Genomic DNA, 22,600 nt, shown 5'->3' on the forward strand with positions numbered 1-22,600 from the left:
AAGTTTGCCTTCCTCCTCTTCCTGGCTCCCGGGCCTCGGGCTTGCGTGCCACCCGCCCAGCACCGCGCGCCCCCGTGGCAGCAGCCGGCAGGCGCCGGGCCGGGGGCCAGCTGCCTGGCCGCGTGTCTGGGCGCTGCGACTCGTTGTGCTGTGGCTCGGCCCGGGCTGTAAATGAACTGCAGGACGCCCCGGGAAATCGGAATGTCAGGTAGGCGAGAAACTCTTTCATCTTAATAAGTCCACGGCCATATTTGGGACATACTTAGCTAAAAACTGCCTCTGGCTTGTCTACCTGAAATTCAAACATGACAGGGCACCGTGGGTTTTTATTTGCCAAAGCTAGCAATCCCACGCACCCTGGGGAAATCTTTCAACCTCTGTACCACACCTTCCTCATCTTCAGAATGGGGAGGAGGAGGAGGATTAGGTAACTGGATGCTGACTTATCTCCCTACGCATTCAGCAGGGTGCCTGCCACGTGGGCAACCCTCCCTGAGTGCCATCACAATCATTCGTGATCATGGCTGCCTGGTAGTTACATATCTACTGATGGCCGATTCTCCTGCTGGCTAGGAGCAGCCCGACCGACGGGGGAGTGGTTGGTTCAAGGACACCCTGGATCAATATTTTAAAGAACAAGAAACTGCCCCACCCTCCCCGGCTTAGACTCGTGTCCTACCTGGTCGAGGTATTTCTTCCACACAGGCTCGGTGTTTTCGGCCACAAACTCGTTCCAGCCGTGGACCCGTCTGCGCTGCGTCACGGAGAACTCCGACAGCCCCGTGTGTAAGTCCACCTGGAGGGAGAGGCCAAATGCAAGGTTGCTGATGGGTCCAGCAAGGACCAAGGAACTCAAGTCCCAGACACGTAACCAGAAGGCAGCTGTGTCCACGACAGGTTTGTCCACAAAAGTACAGGGGCTTGTTCCAATGCTCCTAGCAGATGGGCAGACAGAGGGAAGAGGCACGGTTCAATTACCACCTATAATTATGGCAGAAAAGGTGACCCTGGGCCTAGATGTCAACAAGCACAATCACACCGTGGAATTTTAGGAAGGCAGAAACATGTTCTCATATTTTCTTAAAAAAAAAAAAAAAGGCCTTGGAAATATAGAATGGTGCATTTGCTGTGAAAAACAGTATGGTAGTTCCTCAAAAAATTAAGACTAGAATTACCCTATGACCCAGCAATTCCATTTCTGGGTGTACAACCAAAAGACTGGAAAGTAGGTCTTAGAGAGCGATTTACACCTGTGTTCACAGCAGCCGAAGACAGAAGCCCCCCAAGTGTCCATCAGTGGATGAAAGGATAAGCGGAACGTGGTCTGTATGTGCAACAGAATATTACTTAGCCCTAAACCCAAAGGAGATTCGGGCATACTGCCATGTGGATGAACCTTGAAGTTCAGCTGTGAGGCGAAGTTAAGAGAAACAAGCCAGCCACAAAGAGGCACGTGCTGTATGGTCTCACTTAGCGGAGGGTCTGGAGTGGTCAAATTTATAGAGACAGAAAGTAGACTGGCGGCCGCCAAGGGCTCGGAAGGGGGAGAAGGACTCGGTGTTTCACGGAGACAGAGATTCGGTTTTGCGAGATAAAAAGAATTCTGGAGACAGATAATGGTGAGGGTTTGCACAGGGATGTACTTAACCCTGCTATGATGAGCACTTAAGAATGGCTGAGGTGAGAGCTGGGCTCGGTGGCTCAGCCTGTAATCCTGCGCCTTTGGGAGGCTGAGGTGAGTGAATGGCCTGAGGCAGCGGGTTCGAGACCCGCCTGGGCAGGCGAGACCTCATCTCTACGATAAATCAAAAAAATGAGCCGGGCATGGTAGCACGCGCCTGTAATTCCGGCTACTCAGAAGGTGGAGGCGGAAGGATCGCCGGAGCCCGGCAGGTCGAGGCTGTGGTGGCCGGGAGCGGCCACTGCACTCCAGTCTGGGCGACAGAGTGAGACTCCAACTCAAAAAAAAAAAAAAAAGAAAAAAAAAGAACGGCTAAGGTGGTACATTGTATGTTGTACATTTTACCACAATCAAAAAATATTAAAAAAAGAACCCCCCAACCCCCCCAAATCCCAAAAAAGCCTGTTCTCAGAAAGAATAGAAGCTACAACTATGATTTTATGCCAGGCACGACTCCAAGCTGTTTCCAGAAACAAATCCATTAAATAGAGCAAATTGAAGAGTCAGTCATCGTGGAAGGAAACTTTGTTTTTCTGGTCACACCAAAGGGGTCCTTGTTTTTGGATGGTCAAAACAAGAAAGCCGTCCTTGCTGGTAGAGGGAACACGGAATTGATTTCTAAATTCTTTTTGAATCACGCAAGAAAATCGAGCTCATTTTCTAGGTAGAAAAAGTGTCGAGGCAGGGAAAAATAGGGTCTCCTCCTCTCCAAATACTAATAAGCGGGACTCACATTTAACCAGACTTCTGGATTATTCTCAAGTAGGAAACACGGACTTTCAACTTCCTTGAAATTGTAGCATGTGCCTTTTTATTGGTGGGTTTTCCTTTGCTTTCCCGAAGGTTAGTGGGTATGAATGTGCACACACACTCACGCACACACACGTGTGCTATTATATTTATTCAGCTTTCTAAGTAAAGAAAATTCAAAACATTAAGCAAGCAGCCTCAGAGGGGTAGCTTCATGAAGCTTTTGTCTGGGACTGACCGGGAATTCAAACTCACTTGAGAAACCTGGGAGAATTTGGATTTGGTGACTGACAAATCCGTGGATTATGAAAGTCAAAGGCGGGACTAGGAGGACTGAGAGTCTGAACTTTGATGACAAAGCACGTGGCTCTAACCCCGTGTGGTGCTGCCTCTAATCTCAGCTCACCACAGAGGCTCAGAAGAGGGTCCATGGCTCCTTCCAAGTCACGCAGCTGGACAGTAGGGTGGGCCACCATGTCTGGGTTGTGTCTACGTAACTGGCTGCGCTGCCTCTAACCCTGGGCTGTGCTACTTTCTGCCTGGGTGACTTCCTTTTCTGTGCCTCTGTGTTTCCCCTGTAAATGGAGGATTATGAGAAACAATGTATACAGTTGTGCATACAACGTGAACAACATCTGGAAGGAGGCCTGTCTTCCAGAAAGGGACTGGTGAGGGTCAGTGCTATGGACAGCAGCGAGGATATTCCACCTGCTGGAATGGTCAGGTTGTATGATACTTGATATAGGAAGGATGCTTTCCAACATGGAATGGTCAAGTTGTTTGATAACCTGGAATGTCAAAGCCATTTCCGGGGCTTTGTGCTGCTTTCTTTTAAATCTAAAAACCTCACACAATTGGCATCGGAGGCAAACGCAGTTCTTACACAAAATGCTTTGGCCAAATCCTCCTTGTGACACTTGCATGCTTCCTTGGGTGGCAGAGCGGTCACCTTCTTCTCTTTCTCGATGGCTTTCAGCTCACACTCTTCTTCAATCTGTGGAAAGAGCAGAGTTGCCGTTTAGCGAGTTGGAGTTTTATATTGATTTTTTTTTTTTTGTTTTAAGAGACAGAGTCTCGCTATGTTGCCCAGGCTGGTCTTGTACTCCTGGCCTCAAGCAATCCTCCCGCCCTGGTCTCCCAAAGTACGGGGGTTACAGGTGTGAACCACTGTGCCGACTTGATGCATCTTTTTAAAGTAGAACACACATATAGAAAGTGTGTGCCTAAGTGTACAACTCATAAACTAACCCATAGAACTGGTCTCCAGATCAAGAAGCAGCCATTACCGGCTTGCGGATGTTCCCTCGTGCGACCTGCACACCTGGAGAGGAACTGCTGTCACTACTTCTATTCCTATAGAAACAGTGGCATGCAGTTTGTACTCTTTTGTGTCTGATTTCTTTCACTCAACATCGTTAGTGAGATCTATGCGAGATTTGTTGCGGGTAGCAATTGTTTGCTGATTTCCATGACTGCTAAGTCCACTGTATACTGCAATCCATTGATCTTTTCTGCTGTGGATGGACATTGGAATTGTTTCCAGTAATTGGGCATCTGCTTTTAAGTTGGAGTCTCACTCTGTCTCTCAGGCTGGAGTCAAGGCAACTGCAGCCTTGACCTGTCAGGCTCAGACGATCCTTCTGCCTTAGCCTTCCAAGTAGCTGGAACCACAGACATGCCACTACGCCCGGCTATGTTTTTGATTTATTGTCGAGACAAGGTCTTGCCAAGTGGCTCAGCCTGGTCTCGAACCCCTGGGCTCAGGCAATCCTTTCGCCTCGGCCTCCCAAAGTGCTGGGATGACAGTCGTAAGCCACCACACCTGGCTAATACGGATGCATCTGTTTTATTTTACAGAATTGGAACACATAAACGGACAGAATAGGGCAACAGTATACACGTTTAGAATCCTGAACCTTGAACTTCTAGGAGTCTCAGTCGAGCACACACCACATTTTGGAGAGCGCCACCTGCTGGTGCTGGGTGGCATCACAGCACGGTTCTACGAGACATTTTAAATAACCCGGGAAAAGGGTGGAGGAACTCAGCCTAGTGCTGGGAATGAGATCCACAGGCCCAGGAAGAAGCCACACGAAACACCTGGGGCCTCTGCTCACACAGAGGAGACCTCAGAATCAGGAACATGCTAGGTATTTTTGCAAACTTATTCCTAGTAGCCTGACACCCGGGACATAATAATAATCTTTTTCTTTTCCGGCAGGTTATCGGAAACTGGGAAGGAGGAAGGGGGAGGTCTTGACTAACTCCTTCCTTTCACTGGAACAGTGATTGCAAATTTCTCTTTGCCTTCCTGCAAGCCTCCTCCCTCCCCATTCCCATAGGGTCTCCTCCCAAATGCCTAGTACGTTTAGAAAGCTCAGCCGGAAGGCTGAGGCAGAAGGATCGCTGGAGCCCAGCAGGCGAGGCTGCGGTGGCCAGAAGTGGCCACTGCACTCCAGTCTGGGCGACCGAGTGAGACTCCAACTCAAAAAAAAAAAAAAAAGAAAGCTCAGCTGGCTGGCTGCACTTCCTGGGACTGCCTCTCTCACGCCCCGAGGACCAGGGAGCACTGCAGTGATCACAGAGACCACGCACAGCCTCATGCTTCCTTGCCGGCTTTCCTTAAGCCAACGTTGTATCCTTTGCAGACTGACTTAAGGGAAATGTGTGTTACACAATAAGACTTTCTTTTTTTCCACTCTCAAGATTTGGTTCCACTGCACAAAACAAAGCGTCTGATTCTTGCTCACACCACAGGAGGAGGCAGGTCTGGGGTTCAGCACCCCCCATCCCCTGGGCAGAATCGTGCCCAGGCTGTTCTCGGTCTTGCCATTTTTGGCCCCAACTATACCCAACTCACTTTTGATATGACCTCCCAAGTGAGCCTGAAACATGCAAGTCTGGTGACACACCCCATGCTTGAAAGCACTTAGATGCCTGTTGCTCTAGGGATAAAAACCCAACCATCTTTAATGTGGCTGCTGTAGGTTCCACTTCACAGCTGTCCTGTGTGATGGCCTCTGTTCTCCTTCACAGAATCCTGGTTTAGGGGACTGGGCATGGTGGCTCATGCCTGTAACCCCAGCATTTTAGGTGGCTGAGACAGGAGGATTGCTTGAGGCCAGGAGTTCGAGACCAGCCTGGGCAACATAGTGAAATGCTGTCTCTACAAAAAATCCCAGGGTCCTGGGTTTGAATTAGCCAGGGTTAGTGGCATCCGCCTATAGTCCCAGCTACTCAGGATGCTGAGACAGAAGGATCACCTGAGTCCAGGAGGTCGAGGCTGCTGTGAGCTATGATTGTCAGTGATCAGCCTGGGTGACAAAGTGAGATCCCCACTTGAAATAAATAAATAAATAAACAAATAAATAGATGGATAGGTGGGGCTGTGGCTCATGCCTGTAATCCCAGCACTCTGGGTAGCCAAGGCAGGAGGATTACTTGGGGCCAAGAGTTCAAGACCAGCCTGGGCAACATAGCAAGACCCTGTCTCCACAGAAATTTAAAAATATTAGGCAAGTGTTGTGGCATGCACCTGTATCCCCAGTTACTTAAGAGGTTCAGACAGGAGGATCGTTTGAACACAGGAGTTCCAGCCTGGGCACGGTTCTGTTGTTTTTTTTTAAAGATGGATTATTCTGCCCTGAAATCTTCCCAGACCAGACCACTCAGCCTGCTCTACCCCCCTGGCATCTGGCTTTTCCTTCATGGCACCTATGCTGTTGCCAGCAAGTGACTGACTGTACTGAAACACCCTCATCTGCTCACATGCACTGACTTGGGAAGGCGGAATGGGGCCTGGTGTACAGGAAAGCTCAATGAGCGCCTGCCAGTCAGTGCTGGAGACCCTGGTGGAGAGATGCAGAGAGTTGGTACTATTGGAAGAACCCGTGGGTACACACTTTCAGCACACAAGCCTTAGTGTACCCTCACTGTCAGCACTGGCCAGGAGCCAGGCCTGTGCCACTTGCCAGCGTGCCATCCTGGGCGAACGACAGTCTCTCTGATGACACCTTCCTCACCTGTGAGATGAGATGACGCTGCCTTCCTTGTCAGGCTCTTGTAGCATCGGGCGAGCTCATGGATGTGGGGGCTTCATGCCGTCTTCATCCCCCCCAACCCTCCCTGCTGTGAGCTCCCAGAAGTGGCGGCTCAAGCCAGGTCTCTGGTACTTGACTGGAGTCACAGGGACTGGTGGCTCAGGGGCAGGGACATCCCTTGGGTGGCTCAGCTGAGCTTAGGAAACTCAGGGGGCAGGAAGTCATACAGGGCAACGAGAGGAGCACAGAGGCTGGAATCCCAGGGTCCTGGGTTTGAATCCAGCTCAGGCTTACTGCCTAGCCCGCGACCAGGGACGGGAACCTGTATGTCACTGGGAGTTTTGAAGATGTAAAGATTTAGCCAACTCTTTAAGTATACCTCACACATGGCAGGCACATTCAGTAAATCTTCCAGAAGGAACCAGTGACCTAAAGGAATTGGATGGACCTTTAGTGTGGCTGCCACTAACTCGGGTGGTAATGGTTTCTCTCTGTGACCCTGTCCTGTTGGGGACGGATCTTCCCTGAATTTTTTTTTTTTTTTTGAGTTGGAGTCTCACTCCGTTGCCCAGACCGGAGTGCAGTGGCCCCTCCCAGCCACCGCAGCCTCGACCTGCTGGGCTCCGGCGATCCTTCTGCCTCAGCCTTCCCAGTAGCTGGAACTACAGGCACATGCTACCATGCCCGGATAATTTTTTTTGATTTATTGTAGAGATGAGGCCTCGCCAAGTTGCCCAGATGGGTCTCGAACCCGCGGGCTCAGGCAATTCACTCACCTCGGCCTCTCAAGGCGTGGGATTACAGGCTGAGCCACCGAGCCCGGCTCCCTGAATTTCTTTAAGAGGATGATCCCTCCCCAGTGAGTCTGGAAGGTGTGTAAGTGTTTGAATCCTTTGTGTGTTTTTAATGAATGCTGCAACTACAGGTAGGAAAATTGTGAATTTTGTTTTTAAAAATATCCCTTGGCCAGGTAGGGTCACTCATGCCTGTAATCCCAACACTTGGGGAGGCCAAGGCAGGAGGAATGATTGATCCCAAGAGCTGGAGATCAGCCTGGGCGATGTAGCAAAACCTCGTCTCTACAAAAATTCAAAAAACTAGCCGGGTGAGGTTGTGTGTGCCTGCAGTCCCAGCCACTCAGAAGACCGAGGCAGAAGGATTGTCTAAGCCCAGGAGGGTTCAGGAGGATCAAGGCTTTGGTGAGCCATGATCATGTCCCTGCACTCCACCCCTAGGCAGCAGAGTGAGACCCTGACTCAAAAGAAAACAAATCTCCCTTGATTTGCATTTGGCACTAGTCTCAAATAATTTCTCTGTGTTTCAACTGTTGATAAAAGATCCATCTTTTTAAAAAGATGAAGAGATAATGTGGCCTATCCATACACCAGAGTATGACTCAGCCTTTAAAAAGGAATGAAATCCTGACACATGCCACGACCCAGATGAACCTTGAAGACGTGCTGTGGGAGATACGCCAGCGACCGTAGGACAACTGCTATGTGATTCCATGTCTCCAGAGTGGTCAAACTCACAGAGACAGAAAGGAGAATGGAGGCTCCCAGGGGCTGGGGCGTTGGTGTCTAACGGGAAGCGTTTCCGTGGCTTAGATGGAAGGGCGTTGGAGGCGGACGGTGGTGACGGCTGTGTAACAGTGGAGCTGTGCTCCATGCCACGGAACCACACCTTTAAAAGTGGTTGAAATGGTGAGTTTTAAGCTCTGCCTATTTACCACAATAAGCAGAGATCCAAAAGCGAAAGATCAAAGGCACCCACCGCCTGTCCTCCGTGGGCCAGGGGCAGTAGGAAACCCCACCTCACCTCTTCTCAGGAACCCCGGACACCTGGAAGACCCAGGGCCCTCTGAGCACATGTCTCTGGGGAGCCAGCCAAGTGTCTCAGAGAGACTTGGGACGGGGGCAGGGCGCTGTGTGGGTGAGGCACAGGGTGAGGGGGTTGGCTGAGGAGACCCTATTCCCGACCTCCCCAGTGTTTCATGACTTAGGGGCAGAGTCCAGAGCCCAGAGGGGAGAGGACCCGCCTCTGACGTCCCTCTGTGAGTAAAAGCCATTGGCACACTCCTGGATGTGGAGCTAAGGGTACCAGAAACAGAGACTTGGAAAAATACGTGTTTCACGACTGTTCACGGCAGCACGTTTCACAGGGGCCAACAGGCAGGGACTGCCCTAGAGCCCATATACCAGCCACGGATCATGATAAACCAAAGGTGGCCATCCATATAAGGGGATGTGATTAAGCCTTAAAAAGGAGCGAGGCCAGGTGTGGTGGTTTGCACCCGTAATCCCGGCACTTTGGGAGGCTGAAGCAGGAGGACCGCTGGAGACCAGGAGTTTGAGGCCAGCCTGGGAAACATTTTTATTTTTACTTAAATAAAAAGGAATGAACTGTTGACACATGCGGATGTAACCGACTTGTGTTCCCCCAAGAGAGTCCGTTCAGGGTCTCCAGCCGAAGCACAACCTCCTTTCTGGGGCTTGCGCTGAAAATACCTGCTCCTTCCTCATGTGCCACAATCAAACCTGCAGGAGGTGTCCACACTCGCTGTCTGCACTTTCCCACTTCCTATCCACTTCTCAACCTGCTTTAGTTGGGTCTCCGGGTCACCTCTGTGTTTCAAGGCCACGGGGATGCAGGCTGGACCACGTCCTCACACTCCTCCCCAGGTCCTCAGAATGTGACTTTATTTAGAAACAGGATCTTTACAGAGCTGACCAGCTACAATGAGGCCATCAGGACGGGCCCCAACCCAGCATGAGTGGTGTCCTTATGGAAAGGGGAGACGGGGACAGGGACACGCATGCGGGAGGACCACATGGAAACACACGGGGAGATGGCCACATGAGGACGGAGGTAGAGGCTGGGTGGCATGTTCACAAGCCGAGGACACCGAGGGCTGCTAGCAGGGCCGGGAGCTGAGAGAAAGGCATGGACGCACCCTTTCGGAGTCTTCAGAGAGCACGGCCCTGCCGACACCTTGATCCTGGACTTGAGATGATACATGTTCACCGCTTTAAGTCACCATACTTTTGGCACGCTGTTACAGCAGCCCCAGGAAACGAACACACACCACAACACACAACACAGTAAGTGGAAGAAGCCGGTCACAGAAGGTCACGCAGCATACGATTTCATTGGACGAAATATCCAGCCAGGCGAGTCCACAGAGACGGAGCATGGTGGCGGTCCCCAGGGGCCAGGGAGGGGCAAGGGGAGAGATGGCCAACAGGGAGGGGGTTTCCTTCAGGGATGATAGAACCGTTCCAGAACTGAATAGAGGGGTGGCTCCATGACACCGTCAGTGCACAAGATGCCAGGACGCTGTTCGTTTTAAGACAGCGAATTTTCGGTATTGTGAATGTCACCTCAGCAAAATTAAAGCAGAATTTTGTATTTTGGAGTCAGGGTCTCACTCTGTCACCCAGGCTGGCGTATCGTGGCGCACATGGCTCATCGCAGCCTCGACCTCCTGGGCTCAGGTGATCCTTCCGCCTCAGCCTCTTAGGCAGCTGGTGAGCCGTGATCGTGCCACGGCCACAGAGAGAGACCTCAACTCAAAACAAAAAACAAAACAAAAGCAAACCAAAAAGCTGAAAACAAACTCCACGTAAACCCACAGGAAAGTGTTACAACCACCACACTGCCCTATACTGGGAAACGTCACGCAGCCCAAAACATCAAACCTGCCAAAAAAACATCAAGCCTGAGTTACACCAGCTCTGGTCTAGAGCCACCTGCCAGCTTGCAGGAGACACTGGAGACAGCAGACACGTTCCATGACACTGTGGGCATGCCAGCACTAGAATCCGGGACACGCAGCCTGGCCCCCCAGTACGCCAACTGCAAAAAACCCCACAAGGACAAAAGCTACAGACTTAAGAAAACGTGAGAGACTCAGATGCTGGCTGGGGACCTCGCCTGGGTCCTGATACGAACAAACCACTGTAGAACCACATTGAGGAGACCGATGGGGACACCAGGAGAGCGGCGGGACATCTGGGGTCCTCTAATTATTGTCCGTCTTTTAAGATGCGCTCGTGGTCACCATGATGGCGCTTTTAAGAGTTCATCTCTTTAGGAAGGAATATAAAAATATGTATAGATGAAACACTAGGAAGGCTGAGATTTGTGAGAAAGCAGTCTGGACTGGAGATGAAACAAGACCGACCGTGTGTTAATGAATGACACTAGGTCATGGAGTCATGCTCCATTCCAGTATTCTATTTTTTTTTAAGTCGGAGTCTCACTCTGTCACCCAGGCTGGAGTGCCGTGGCACGTTCACAGCCACCACAGTCTCATCCTGCTGGGTTCAGGTGTTCCTTCTGCCTCAACCTTCCAAGTAGCTGGAACTACAGGTGTGTGCCACCATGTCCAGCTAATTTTTAAAGTTTTATTGCAGAGATGAGGTCTCGTCATGTTGCTCAGGCTGGTCTTGAACTCCTGAGCTCAGGCAATGCTCTCACCTCCGCCTCCCAAAGTGCAGGGATTACAGGTGTGAGTCACTGTGCCTGGCTGTTTGTTTTTTAAGAGACAGGATCTTGCTCTGTCACCCAGGCTGGAGTGCAGTAGTGCAATCATAGCTCACTGTAACCTCAAGCTCCTGGGCTCAAGCGATCCTCCCGCCCCAGCCTCCGAGTAGCTGAGACTACAAGTGCACACCACCATGCCTGGCTAATTTTTTAAATAGAGACTGGGTCTCGCTGTGTTGCCCAGGCTAGCCTCGAACTCCTAGCCTCAAGTGATCCTCCCACCTTGGCCTCCCAAAGGGCGGGTATTACAGGCGGAGCCACTGTGCCTGGCCCTATTCTATTTCTGTATATGATCGGCATTCTCCACAATAGAAGGTTGGGAAGAAAAGAGGAGCCATTTGTGTTGACCTAAGGAGACATCACTGTATGCCATCAGGTCAAAAAAGACCTCGCAGAACAATCTTCACTGTATCATCCCAGTTTTGTAAACAAACAAAAATGCACTTGAAAGAAACTGAAAACAGCGCGAGTTTCCTATGGCACCTGGTATTGGCTTCCAGTGCCATGGCAAAGCACCACAACCTGGGTGGCTTAAGACAGCAGGAACTGGCCGGGTGTGGTGGCTCACGCCTGTAAAGCCAACACTTTGGGAGGCCAAGGTAGGAGGATTGTTTGAGCCCAGGAGTTCCAGACCAGCCTGGGCAGCAAAGCAAGACCCTGTCTCTACAAAGAGAGAAAAGAAAAGAAAAGAAAAATGAGCTGGGCAGGAGGCTGAGGCAGGAGGATCGCTTGAGCCCAGGAATTCGAGGCAGCCATGATTGTGTCACTGCACTCCACCCTGGCTGACAGACTGAAATCCTGTTTCAAACAAAGCCAAACCAAACGACAGGAATGCCTTCCCCCACGGTTCTCGAAGCTAGAACTCCGAAATCCAGGTGTGGGCGGGGCCCTGCTGCCCCTGAGACCGTAGGAAGAGCCTTCCTTGCCTCTCCCAGTGTCAGGGGTGGCCGGCAGTCCTTGGCTTGCAGACGCATCATGCCGGTCTCCACCTCTGTCAGCACCTGGCCAGACCCCCGTGGGTCACTGTCTGCTCTTTGCATAGATTCCAGCCATCAGGTGAGGCCACCCTAGTCCAGTGTCACCTCACTGGAACCTGGCTGCATCTGTCAAGACGCTACTTCACCTGAGGCTGCTGTCACGGGGACTGGGGTGAGGTCTTTGGGGTCGACCCACGACAGCACACACGTGCATCTGTAGGAGAGAGGCGGGGACAGCGGCTGCCTCAGGGCTGTGGCACGAAAGGGTCAGAGCCCTGCAGCTCACTGGAGCTTTGTAGACACCTGTCCACCTTCCATCGCGGTGTGTGTCCCTTCTGTCATGAGAGTGGCACATCCTAAGGTCACACCAGCGTCCCTATTTCTCTCTTTCAGTCAAGGCTGATGGGGACAGAGCCACACGGTCCTTTCTCCTTTGAGCTTCTCTCTCTCTCTCTGAAAAGGTTTTAATATTAAGGTGAAATTCACGTAACATGAAATGAACCATGTTCTTTTTTTGAGTCAGGTCTCACTCTGCCGCCCAGGCTGGAGGGCAGTGGCACAGTCACATCTCCCGGGCTCCATCTCCCGGGCTCAGGCGATCCTTCTGCTTCAGCCTCCCGAGAAGCTGAGGATACAGGCACGCACCACCACACTCAGTTTAAGTTTTAGTTTTTTGTAGAGACAGGGGTAGGCTGTGTCTTGAACTCTTGGGCTCAAGCGATCCTCCCGTCTTGACCTCCAAAAATGCTGAGATTACAGGTGTGAGCCACGGCGCCCGGCCAAAACGAACTATTTTAAAGTATACAATTCAGTGCATCGAATACCTTCACAACAGTGTGCAACCACCTCCTCCAGCTCATCCCCAAACACTTTCACAGCCCCTCAAAACCGCACACCCACGAAGCCGTCACTACCCACCCCCCCAAAACCGCACACCCACGAAGCCGTCACTACCCACCCCCCAGCCCAGGGTCAACTCGGCTGCTTCCTGTCTCTACAGATGTAATGATCCTGCGTATTTCACATACATGGGATGACACACTGTGGGACCCCTGGTTTCTGGGGGCCTCCTCGGAGACCCCAGAGGATGGTTGGCCTGCAGCACAGATTGGCCCGGGCGGTGGTGAGGGGGCCCTCTCACCTGAAGGAACAGTCTAGAACAGAAGGACCCCTGGGAGTAGTCTCAGCCAGCAAACATTGCTCAGGGCTGATCTTGAACCTCCTGGAGCTTCCCAGAAGCCGTGAAGGGCAGATACGGCGAGGAGGCTGGAGGGTGAGCCGTGCACAGCGTCCCCTCCGGGAACTGCCTCCCCAGCCCAGCCCGCGGTGGCACCCTCCGTCCAGCCGGGAATCGAATTCACTGCAAGCGCTGACTACATGAGACCCTAAGAACCTCTTCCCCACAACATGGAATGCATCCAAATCCCCTGGAGAACCGGCTAAGACAGAGACTGGGGGCCCACTCTCAGAGCCTTGGAGGTGCAGGATGGGCCCGGAAATCTGCATTTCTAACAAGCTCCAGGTGGTGCCGGCCTGAGGACCACTGAACTAGGCTAGAACCGGACAATTCCCAGAGATACACCTTGGGAAGGACCGAGGGAAGTCTTGGGAGGAAGGAAGCCTTTGCCTGGAGCGTGCTTGTTTGCCCGTGTCTCAAATGTCACCTCCACCATGAAGCCTGCTGGATTGTTCTTGTGTGATTGTGACCCTTGCCATTTTCCTGCTTTTCCCAATACCTTCACACTTGCTCTCTCCCATCTTCCCTCCGCCAGGGAGCTCACTCCCGAACCTTCAGCAACTGTGTTCTCACAGTTCCTGGGTACCTCTCCAGAACCCCTGCGCTCAGAACCGGGGCCCTTGCATTTTCTTCCTAGTCAGGCGTCTCCCGGACACTCACCAAAGCCCTGAGCGCCTTTCCACTTGCTCATGCCTAGAGCTGCTGGATTTACCGGCCACCCCAACACATTTGCAAATGACAGCTTTTTAGTAGATGCACACCCCATGCGATGCTTGGCAATCACATGCTGTAAAATCACTCTTTTATTCTGAAGTGCAAAGGCGGCTGAGCACCCTGTATTTTTACTGGCTAAACCCGACAGCCCTCTTCACACCCCCTCCCAGGTTCTTGGAGCTGCTTAGGATGAGGACTCCTGCTGTGCCCACCCCTGGTCACCCGTCACCTGCAACTCACATGCACCCAGTGCTTCCCAGGCCGGGTACTCTGTGCGGGGCTCCCGTTAGCCCAGACCAGTGGAGGAGTGAGCTGCCAGCAGGACTTCCAAAAGCCCCCTGCTGATTCTAGCATGCAGCTAGAGCTGACCTGGGGTGGCTAGGCCTGGGAGATGTGCTCACAGGCCAACCCGATGGGGTCCTGTTCTTGATGGTCTGCCGCCTTGGGGGAGAGAAAAGGCTGTGAAATTCATTTGTGGTTTTCCACTTGAAAGGAGGGATCCCAAGAAACTTAGAATAAACTTAGTTCACATTTTGCCTCAGAATAACCATTTTTGCTCAGACCGACACTTTTTTTTTTTTTGAGTCAGAGTCTCACTCTGTCGCCCAGACTGAAATGCAGCAGCACTGCTCATGGCCGCTGCAGCCTCGACCTGCTGGGCTCAGGCAATCCTACCTCCTCAGCCTTCCAAGGTGCTGGAACTTACAGGCATGCACTACCCAGCTTATTTTTTGATTTATTGTAGAGTTGAGGTTTCACCAAGTTGCCCAGACTGGTCTCAAACCCCTGAGCTCAGGCAGTCCTCTCACCTCGGCCTCCCAAAGTGCTGGGATTACAGGCTTGGGCCACTGTGCCTGGCAGACGGACATGCTTTGAATCTAACAAAGATTAGACACAGATAGATAAATTTCCAATAGGCAGTTTTAGGGAACATTCAGACATTGTACTGTAGGCCAAGCTGGAGGCCTATCCCACCCCCTCAGCAAATCTCCATCAGATGCAAGACAAGGACAGCCGAACCTTTCTTTTTTTGAGTTGGAGTCTCACTCTGTCACCTAGGCTGGAGTACAGTAGCAAGCTCACGGCCACCACAGCCTTGACCTGCTGGGCTCAGGTGATCCTTCCACCTCAGCCTTCCAAGTACCTGGAACTACAGGCACGTGCTACCATGCCCAGTTAATATTTTGATTTATTGTAGAGACAAGGTCTCAAACCCCTGAGCTCAGGCAATCCTCTTGCCTTGGCCTCCCAAAGTGCTGGGATTACAGACTTGAGCCAAGTGTCCGGCCTTTAAATTTATGGTTTAGCATAATAATCTCTAAGTAACTTTCAGGTTCCTTATAGAGGCAGAAGATCAAAGATTACCCCTCGGCTGGCCTAAGCCATAGAAATGATAATAAGACTACCTGCTTGCGAAGGAGCTCCTGGATTGGAAACGTCTGACAGGTCTCTTGCAGGAAAAACATCCCTTGTCTCTTCCCATCTAGCCCACCCTCATGGCAGCAATCCTGTGACTGACCCACCCATCTGCCTGCTGTCCCTCACCTGACGTCAGTATCTGCGTTTACCTGGCCCTTTGTGACGATGATGTGGAGCAGACCACCACCCAACACCTTAAAGACCTACCCCTATCAAAGGGAAGGGTTCAAAGGACTCAACCGTGAGCAGCCGCGGCCATTGCCTGGCTAAGCTATGGTGTGGTCGTGTGGCCTTTGAGCTATGGCCAGGCCATGTTTTGTTAAGCTTTGGCCCCCTTCCCTACCCTGGGAAGGTCAATCTCCTCTCTCCCTCTGTCTCTCTCTCTCTCTCTCTCTCTCTATCTCTCTCTCTGTCCTAATCTGACTTCTTTGCAATTCTTTGCATCTTACATGCAGCATCAGATCGCACACCAAACCCCCACACCCTCGTTGGGCCAGACCTTTGCATTCTGGAGGCTCCATTGGGAGGGTAACCTAACACTACTAATAACTCATTCATTCTCTTCTGTTGCTGAGTCATAGTCCAAGTATTCCGCTGCACGGATATGCCACAATTTATTTAACTTGCACATGTGGCTGGCATTCAGGTTGTGTCCAGTTCGGGCTGTTATAAATAAGACTCTGTGACCATTTGCATGCAAATCTTGCAGTAGGCAGGCACCCTCGGATGCACCCAGAGTGGAACAGCTGGGTCACAGGGCATACGTGTGGTCAGTTCCAGGGGACGCTGGCAGTTTCCCCAAGTGGTGGTACCATTAACAATAGGCGGAGAAGGGCCAGGCGCAGGGGCTCACGCCTGTAATGCTAACACTTTGAGAGGCCGAGGCAAGAGGATTGCTTGAGCCCAGGAGTTCGAGACCAGCTTGGGCAATTAAGCGAGACCACGTCTCTATAAAAATCAGGAAAACGAGCCAGGCATGGTGGCATGCACCTGTGTCCCAGCTTCTTGGGAGGCTGAGGCAGAAGGATCGCCTGAGCCCAGAAGATGAAGGCTGTGGTGAGCCGTGACTGTGCCACTACCCTCTAGCCTGGGTGTCAGAGTGAGATCCTGACTTCCAAAAAAAAAGAGGCTGAGAAGGAAAAGAAAATAGAGGTACACAGTGTGGCCCATCAGTTAACCCATGTGTAACTCAGAGAAAAAGCTTGTGTCTGTACTTGTCTCCGCAAGGTACATTTCCAGCAGAATCCATGAGAAACTGGGGACTTGGGTGGCTTTCAGGGTGGGGACCAGGTGGCTGAAGGACGGACAGTGTGGAAGGCTCTTTCCTGGATATTCTCGGTACCTTCTCAAAGCTTGAACAAGTATGAATTGCTGATTGGTTAAAAGGGAAAGAACCCGTCCTGACCCAGCCCTGCGGGAGGGGGCGGGCCCCGCGGGAGGGGGCGGAGGCTTCCCAGGAATGAGCTACTTGGAGAATCAGTTACCTGGGACGGAGCGGAGAAGGAGGAAGAGCCCTCTGGGCAGGAAAACAGCGAGTACAGAGCTGGGGCCAGAGGCAACCGGCTCGTTCGTGGAACTGGGAGAGCCAGGAGCCTCAGGTGCTGGGTCCTCCCCCCGCTGGTGATTCAAGAGAGTAACGCCTGAGACCATGTGGGAAAAGAGGGCGGAGGACATTGCCAAGGGACTCGGAAGGGCTCACCGCAGTCCTTTTTAGTGTTAAGGAGAATATCCCTAAATGCTGCAAACGTTAGGGGTAGAGCAGCCGTCACCAGGCCAAGAGTCTGCCTGTTCCGGGCTCTAATTCTGGCTCCTCTACCCATCAGCCGAGTGACCCCCAGCAAGTCCCTTGTTTTGGCTGAGTCTCAGTTTCCTCCTCTGTAAAATGTAAAAAAAACGCCACCTACCTGAGGTTGCTGTGAAGAAGCGTTCTTACATTTCAGCCTCAGGTCAAGGGGGGTTTCAGGACCTGGCTTCATGGCTCTCGCCTGTAAGACCAGCACTTTGGGAGGTGGAGGTGGGAGTTTGAGGCCAGCCTGGGCAACATAGCAAGACCCCACCTCGACAAAACATTAAAAGAAAAAAGGTGGGGGGGCAGCTTCAGTCATGTTTTCTAGTCCCTGAAGTTTTATCTAGGTGTGTGTGCGTGCCCAGTGGTAATGTGAACCCAGAGAAGACAAAACAATCAGTAAGAGGCTGGGTGTCACTGGGGGGCTCATGCCTATAACCTCAGCACTTTGGGAGGCTGAGGCGGGAGGATCTCTTGAGCCCAGGAGTTGGAAACCAGTCTAGCCACATAGGGAGACCTCATCTCCACAAAAAAATCACACGTGCACACTCGTGTCCCCCTCTGAGAGTGCCCAGGCACCACGGCGTGTGGGTATGTGTCTGTAGTCACAGCTACTTGGGAGGCTGAGGCGGAAGGATCACCTAAGCCTAAGAGGTCGAGGCTGCAGTGAGCGTTGATTATGCCACCGCACTCTAGCCCGGGCAACACAGTGAGACCCCAACTTAAAAACAAAACAGCACAAAACTATCAATAGGGCAATGTGAGCTTCATAGAGTCTGTATTTCACTTGGGGGTGGTCAATGCAGTAGGGCCAGAGATGGCTGGGCAGGGTGGTGCCCATGGGTAGCTGGCAAGGAGACCAGTCACCTGCAGGGAGATTGTGCAAGCAGGAAATCCACTGTTGGTATTGGTAGCTGGTGTTCCTGCTGCTGCAGAAGAGAGTTAAGACATACAGGAGCTGGCATGCGCTCTGGGGTGTTTACTGGGTCGGAATCCATGGAGATATACATAGAGATAGATACAAAACTAAACACAGATCTAACCGCATGCACACCCATGTCCCCCTCTGAGAGCACCCAGGCACCACGGCGCCCAGTGACAAGGAACACCCGGTGCCAGGTCTTGATTTCTAAACATGATTCTTCCAGTAAGAAGAGCCAGGAATCCAGGAGAAACAGCTGATTCCAGAAGATACAAAACGAACCTGAAGTTTTCTGTTACGCCAGAAAGCAGGGACATGCCCAAGGGAGGATGGACAAGGCATCAAGGGGACACAGAAGCCACCTGGGCGGGGCTCCCGTTGGCCAAATCCAGGACAGCCTGAGCACGAAAAGACTGACGGTAACAAGCCTCAACGGATCCAATCAAGTAGGAATCCACACGCTCACACGGATATGAATGGAAAAGTAAAAGACCAAGTCATTTGTTCATGGGGGAGAAGGGGAACCGCTTCCTCCTGGCAGAAGACCACCAGCGAGGGAGGAATGATGGAATGAGAACATCACCATTCAGCAGACAGCGGGACAGTCATCGATTCGGCCGCGCACCACGCACGTGTGCCAGAATGAATGAGTCAAGATGGACTAAGAATCAGATATTGACATGGCCTCCATGTCTCTCCATAAAATACTCAATAATTATAGGCTGGGTGTGGTGGCTCATGCCTGTAATGCCAGCACTTGGGAAGGCTGAGGCAGGAGGCTCGCTTGAGACCATGGGTTTGAGACCAGCCTGAGCAACAGAGCCTCTGCAAACAATAAAAAAATTAGCCAGGTGTGGTGATGTGCACTTGCAGTCCCAGTTATTCAAGAGGCTGAGGCAGGAGCCTGGAATCTTAAAAAAAAACCCAAAACTGAAGGAACCATTCCATAAGGAAGGAGACGAGGGAGACATGTCAACAGGGGGACACCCCAATTCTGGAGCATCCTTCACAGCCATCGGGATGTGTGATTGGAGTCCAGGTTGCCTGGACTGTCCTGGGAAAGGGGCAGCTCTCCCTCCTGCTGGGGGTGGGGGAGAAGGCATGGCGGCCATGTCCATGGCCAGCCTGAGCCTTGGCTGCAATGGTGTCGGGCTGAACAGATGAGCCCCTGCCAGGAGGAACCTCAGTGCCCACTGTGCCATGCCCCGGGACGGCCTTGAGAGACTGCGAAAGGTGTGGATTGTGGGTGTGTGAGTCAAATCCATGCAGCTGTCCTTAAAAGGGGTCAGGGGTGTTATCTGTAAGGAAGGCATCTGAAACGGCGGCATTCCCAATACCAAGGGGAGAAAGCCGGCCACAGGGGCAAAGGGAACTCGAGTTAACAATCTGAGCAGCCCTGGGTCCCCGTTCCAGGTCGAGCCTGTTTCCCTGGACAAGTGACCTCACTTTCTAAGCCTCAGATTTCCGCAGGGATTTTTGTAAGGTTTTGGAATGTTCATTATAACCCCATTCAAGAATTCAAAAGGGCAGTCAGCTGTTGATCAGCAGGAAGGGGTTAGATATAAACACCTACCCAACCCAAGGAGAATGTGGCTGGGAACAGGTGCGGTGGCTCACACCTGGAATCCCAGCGCTTTGGGAGGCCAAGGTGGGAAGATCCCTTGAGCCCAGGATTTCGAGACCCGCCTGGATAACATAGTGAGACCTCATCTTTATGAAAAATAAAAATTAAAAAATGAGCTGGGCATCGTGGCACACACCTGTAGTCCCAGTTACTTGGGAGGCTGAGGCAGGAGGATCGCTTGAATCCAGAACATTGAGTCTGCAGTGAGCTAGGATTGCAACAGTGCGCTCCAGCCTGGATGATAGAGCAAGACCCTGTCTTTAAAAAAAAAGACTGTGCTTGATCCATATATTGGGGTGCCGAAGCAATGCATACACATCTTAAGGGATGTTCTCTATGTATTACTTTTAGTTCGCTGTCATCGGAAGTGTCTAGATGGTGCCGGTAAACCGTTTCGAGCACCTCTTGTAATTGCAGAAGTCCGACGTGACTTGTAGTCGTCTTCTGTTATAATACAGTTTTTTCCTTTCTTAAAGCATGTACACATGTTTTTGGCACCCTCTGTATACTGCAAGAACACAGGAAGATGGAGGGGCTGCAGGAGAATGTGGCAGCCTGGCCCTACATAGGGAAAAGAGACACTTATGTTGCTGTATAATGACAATTACTTCGAATTAAATACCTGCTCGTTAAATACTCATTAAAATGGCTGTGACCAGGGGCCGCTCCAAGCGCTTTATGTGTGTTGGCTCATCCCAGTCCACAACAGGCCTCTGGGGCGGGCACAGCTACTGCCCATCGCACAGAAGGGAAAACAGAGGCAGGGAAAACTCAGGAACCTGCCCGAGCTCTCACACCTGGCGCACGGCAGGACGGGACTTGGCATCAGACAGCAGAGACTCTGTGTTCTGCTCTGCAATCTCACAACCTGTCAGTACAGCAGAGAACAGGGGCCAGGAACACCCGGGAGACGGAGAACGGATGACCGCAAGCTGACCAGGGGTGCACAGAGGGGAGCTCTGTGGCCCCTACCCCGGCTGGGAGGAAAATGGGGTCCATGGGAGGAGGGGGAGTGAAGGGAGGAACTTTCCATTTTTACGTGTGGTTTCTGAAAAAATGAAGATGAGTTTAGAAAGGGAGGGAAGGAAGGAAAAACGGAAAGAAGAAAAACACACGTAGTCCCTGGTTTGTGAAAGATGCAGCGATCGTCAGCAGAATTCAAGAGCAAGTGAGGATGAAACTGTCATGTGGACGCCAACACACTGATACCTGGGGGCGCATCTCCGAGGAGGAGCAGCCTGGTGAGCTGCTTCCAGCTGTCATGGAATCACCCTGGGGAGCACGCAGCTCCCAGGCCCAAGAGGAGGGAGGCTGGCTTATCTTCCCTAACCCTACCACAGGTCCTGCTGGAGGCTCCTGAGTGTGTGCGAAATAGTAAATGCAGGAGCACAGGTAGCCAAGCCCAAGTCTCAGCTCTCCCAGATTGCAGCAGTAGCATTCCCACCGTTCCCCCATACCCAGGCATTTTTATATGCTCTGCTCTCCTTGATGGGGTTTATCTCAGTGTGTAACTATGTCCTCACGGGTGCAACTATTTGACAAGCATCTTCCCTACCAGAACATAAGCTCCAACGCGGTGGGACCCACGGATCCGCAAGAGAGTCTGGCCAGTGGGAGGGGGGGTCTAACAGGAGGAACCTCACTGTCCAGAGGGGTGGTTATCTGCCCCGGGGGCTTGCTGAAACGCTAATTGCAGGGCCCAGCCAGGAGCTTCAGACCCCGCAGGCCTGGAGTGGAGCCTGAGAGTCTGCATTTCTGACAAGCAGGGGTGGGCGGGCTGGGTGCCCTTGGGATTCCTGTGAACTGGCAACGCAGACCAGCCCCCGACAGTCCACCTTTCAGGAGGGGGGGATGGGAATCTGGAGTCTCACCACTCTACAGGTGTTCTGAAGTCTCCAGTTCCAGTTCCTTGTTCTCATCGCCACCACTGGGTGAGATACCTTGGAGGCTGGGAGTGCCGGGGTTCTCGGGCCCTTCAGGGCCAGCGGGGCCAGGTTAACGGGGACAGTTCAGAAGACTCTCCGACCCTCTGCAGCTCAATGTCCATCTCCTGCGGGAAGCCTGGGGGAGGTGCCCGTCCCATGGGTGTGAGGTCAGGGCATCTTCACAGAGACCCTGCTGGGGAAAGGACGGCATACTTGAGGCTTTGTGCTCCGAGGCCGCCATCTTGAAACATGCAATGCATTTGAATGTGTGTTTGGAAATCCAGTCCACGTGCGCTTGTTTGGCCTGGCATCTGGGTCACACGGGCCACCTCCCACCGTTTCCCCTCCTCCCCCAGCAGACGCCACCACAGTTCTTGGGGGATGGTGCAGCCTGGGAGGGTCTACACTTCCCCGGGGGCAATCCACACATGCGACCCAGAGCAACATTATAAAAACCACCACAATGGAATGAGGGAGAGATGGCTGAGACGGAAAAAAGCATCTTGCTGTTTTTTACAGCCAGTCTTGCCCTGGTGCCAACCTCCCCGCCTCCCTGCCCACTCCTGACTTCTGTGAGCCCAAGCCCCTTCCCGCCCACGCTAGGTCATCCCTCCACTCCCTGTGGAAGTCCTGATGGGCTGACCCGAACTACATATCTCTAGGCCGGGGGCGGGGGTCCCCAAATGGCCACGCTCGGATCCCCATGTCCTCCCCATGTGGTGAGCGGACCTCCTGCACTCTGCCTGAGATCTGGTTTCCAGCCTAAGGATGCTGGTTGCTGGTGACACCCACTCCTGCCAGCTGCGTCCACCCAGTCCACCAAATCCATGGTCCTTTTTATCCACATCCGCTTTTTTCAAACTTCCTCTCTATTTTTCTCATAACCCCTCTTTTTCTGGCCACAAAACGAAACCACTTTAGTTTCTGGAAATTTATAAAATGAAAACGAGCCAGTTCAAGATAAAAAAAAAAAGACTGTT

The 22,600-nt window shown here is 52.2% G+C and overlaps 1 protein-coding gene across 1 annotated transcript in view; it reads right to left on the reverse strand.

Moving 5' to 3' along the window:
* The window catches only part of ATP2C2 (ATPase secretory pathway Ca2+ transporting 2), an 86,160-nt gene that overhangs the window by 56,287 nt on the left and 7,273 nt on the right, over positions 1-22,600 (reverse strand). Inside the window, 2 exon segments of the mRNA XM_008057816.1 lie at positions 680-796; positions 3,315-3,425. Coding sequence (XP_008056007.1) covers positions 680-796; positions 3,315-3,425 — 228 coding nt within the window.

Source organism: Carlito syrichta, unplaced genomic scaffold (genome assembly GCF_000164805.1).
Source record: "Carlito syrichta isolate Samal-C Ts95f unplaced genomic scaffold, Tarsius_syrichta-2.0.1 Scaffold303130, whole genome shotgun sequence".
NCBI classification, from domain to species: Eukaryota; Metazoa; Chordata; class Mammalia; order Primates; family Tarsiidae; genus Carlito; species Carlito syrichta.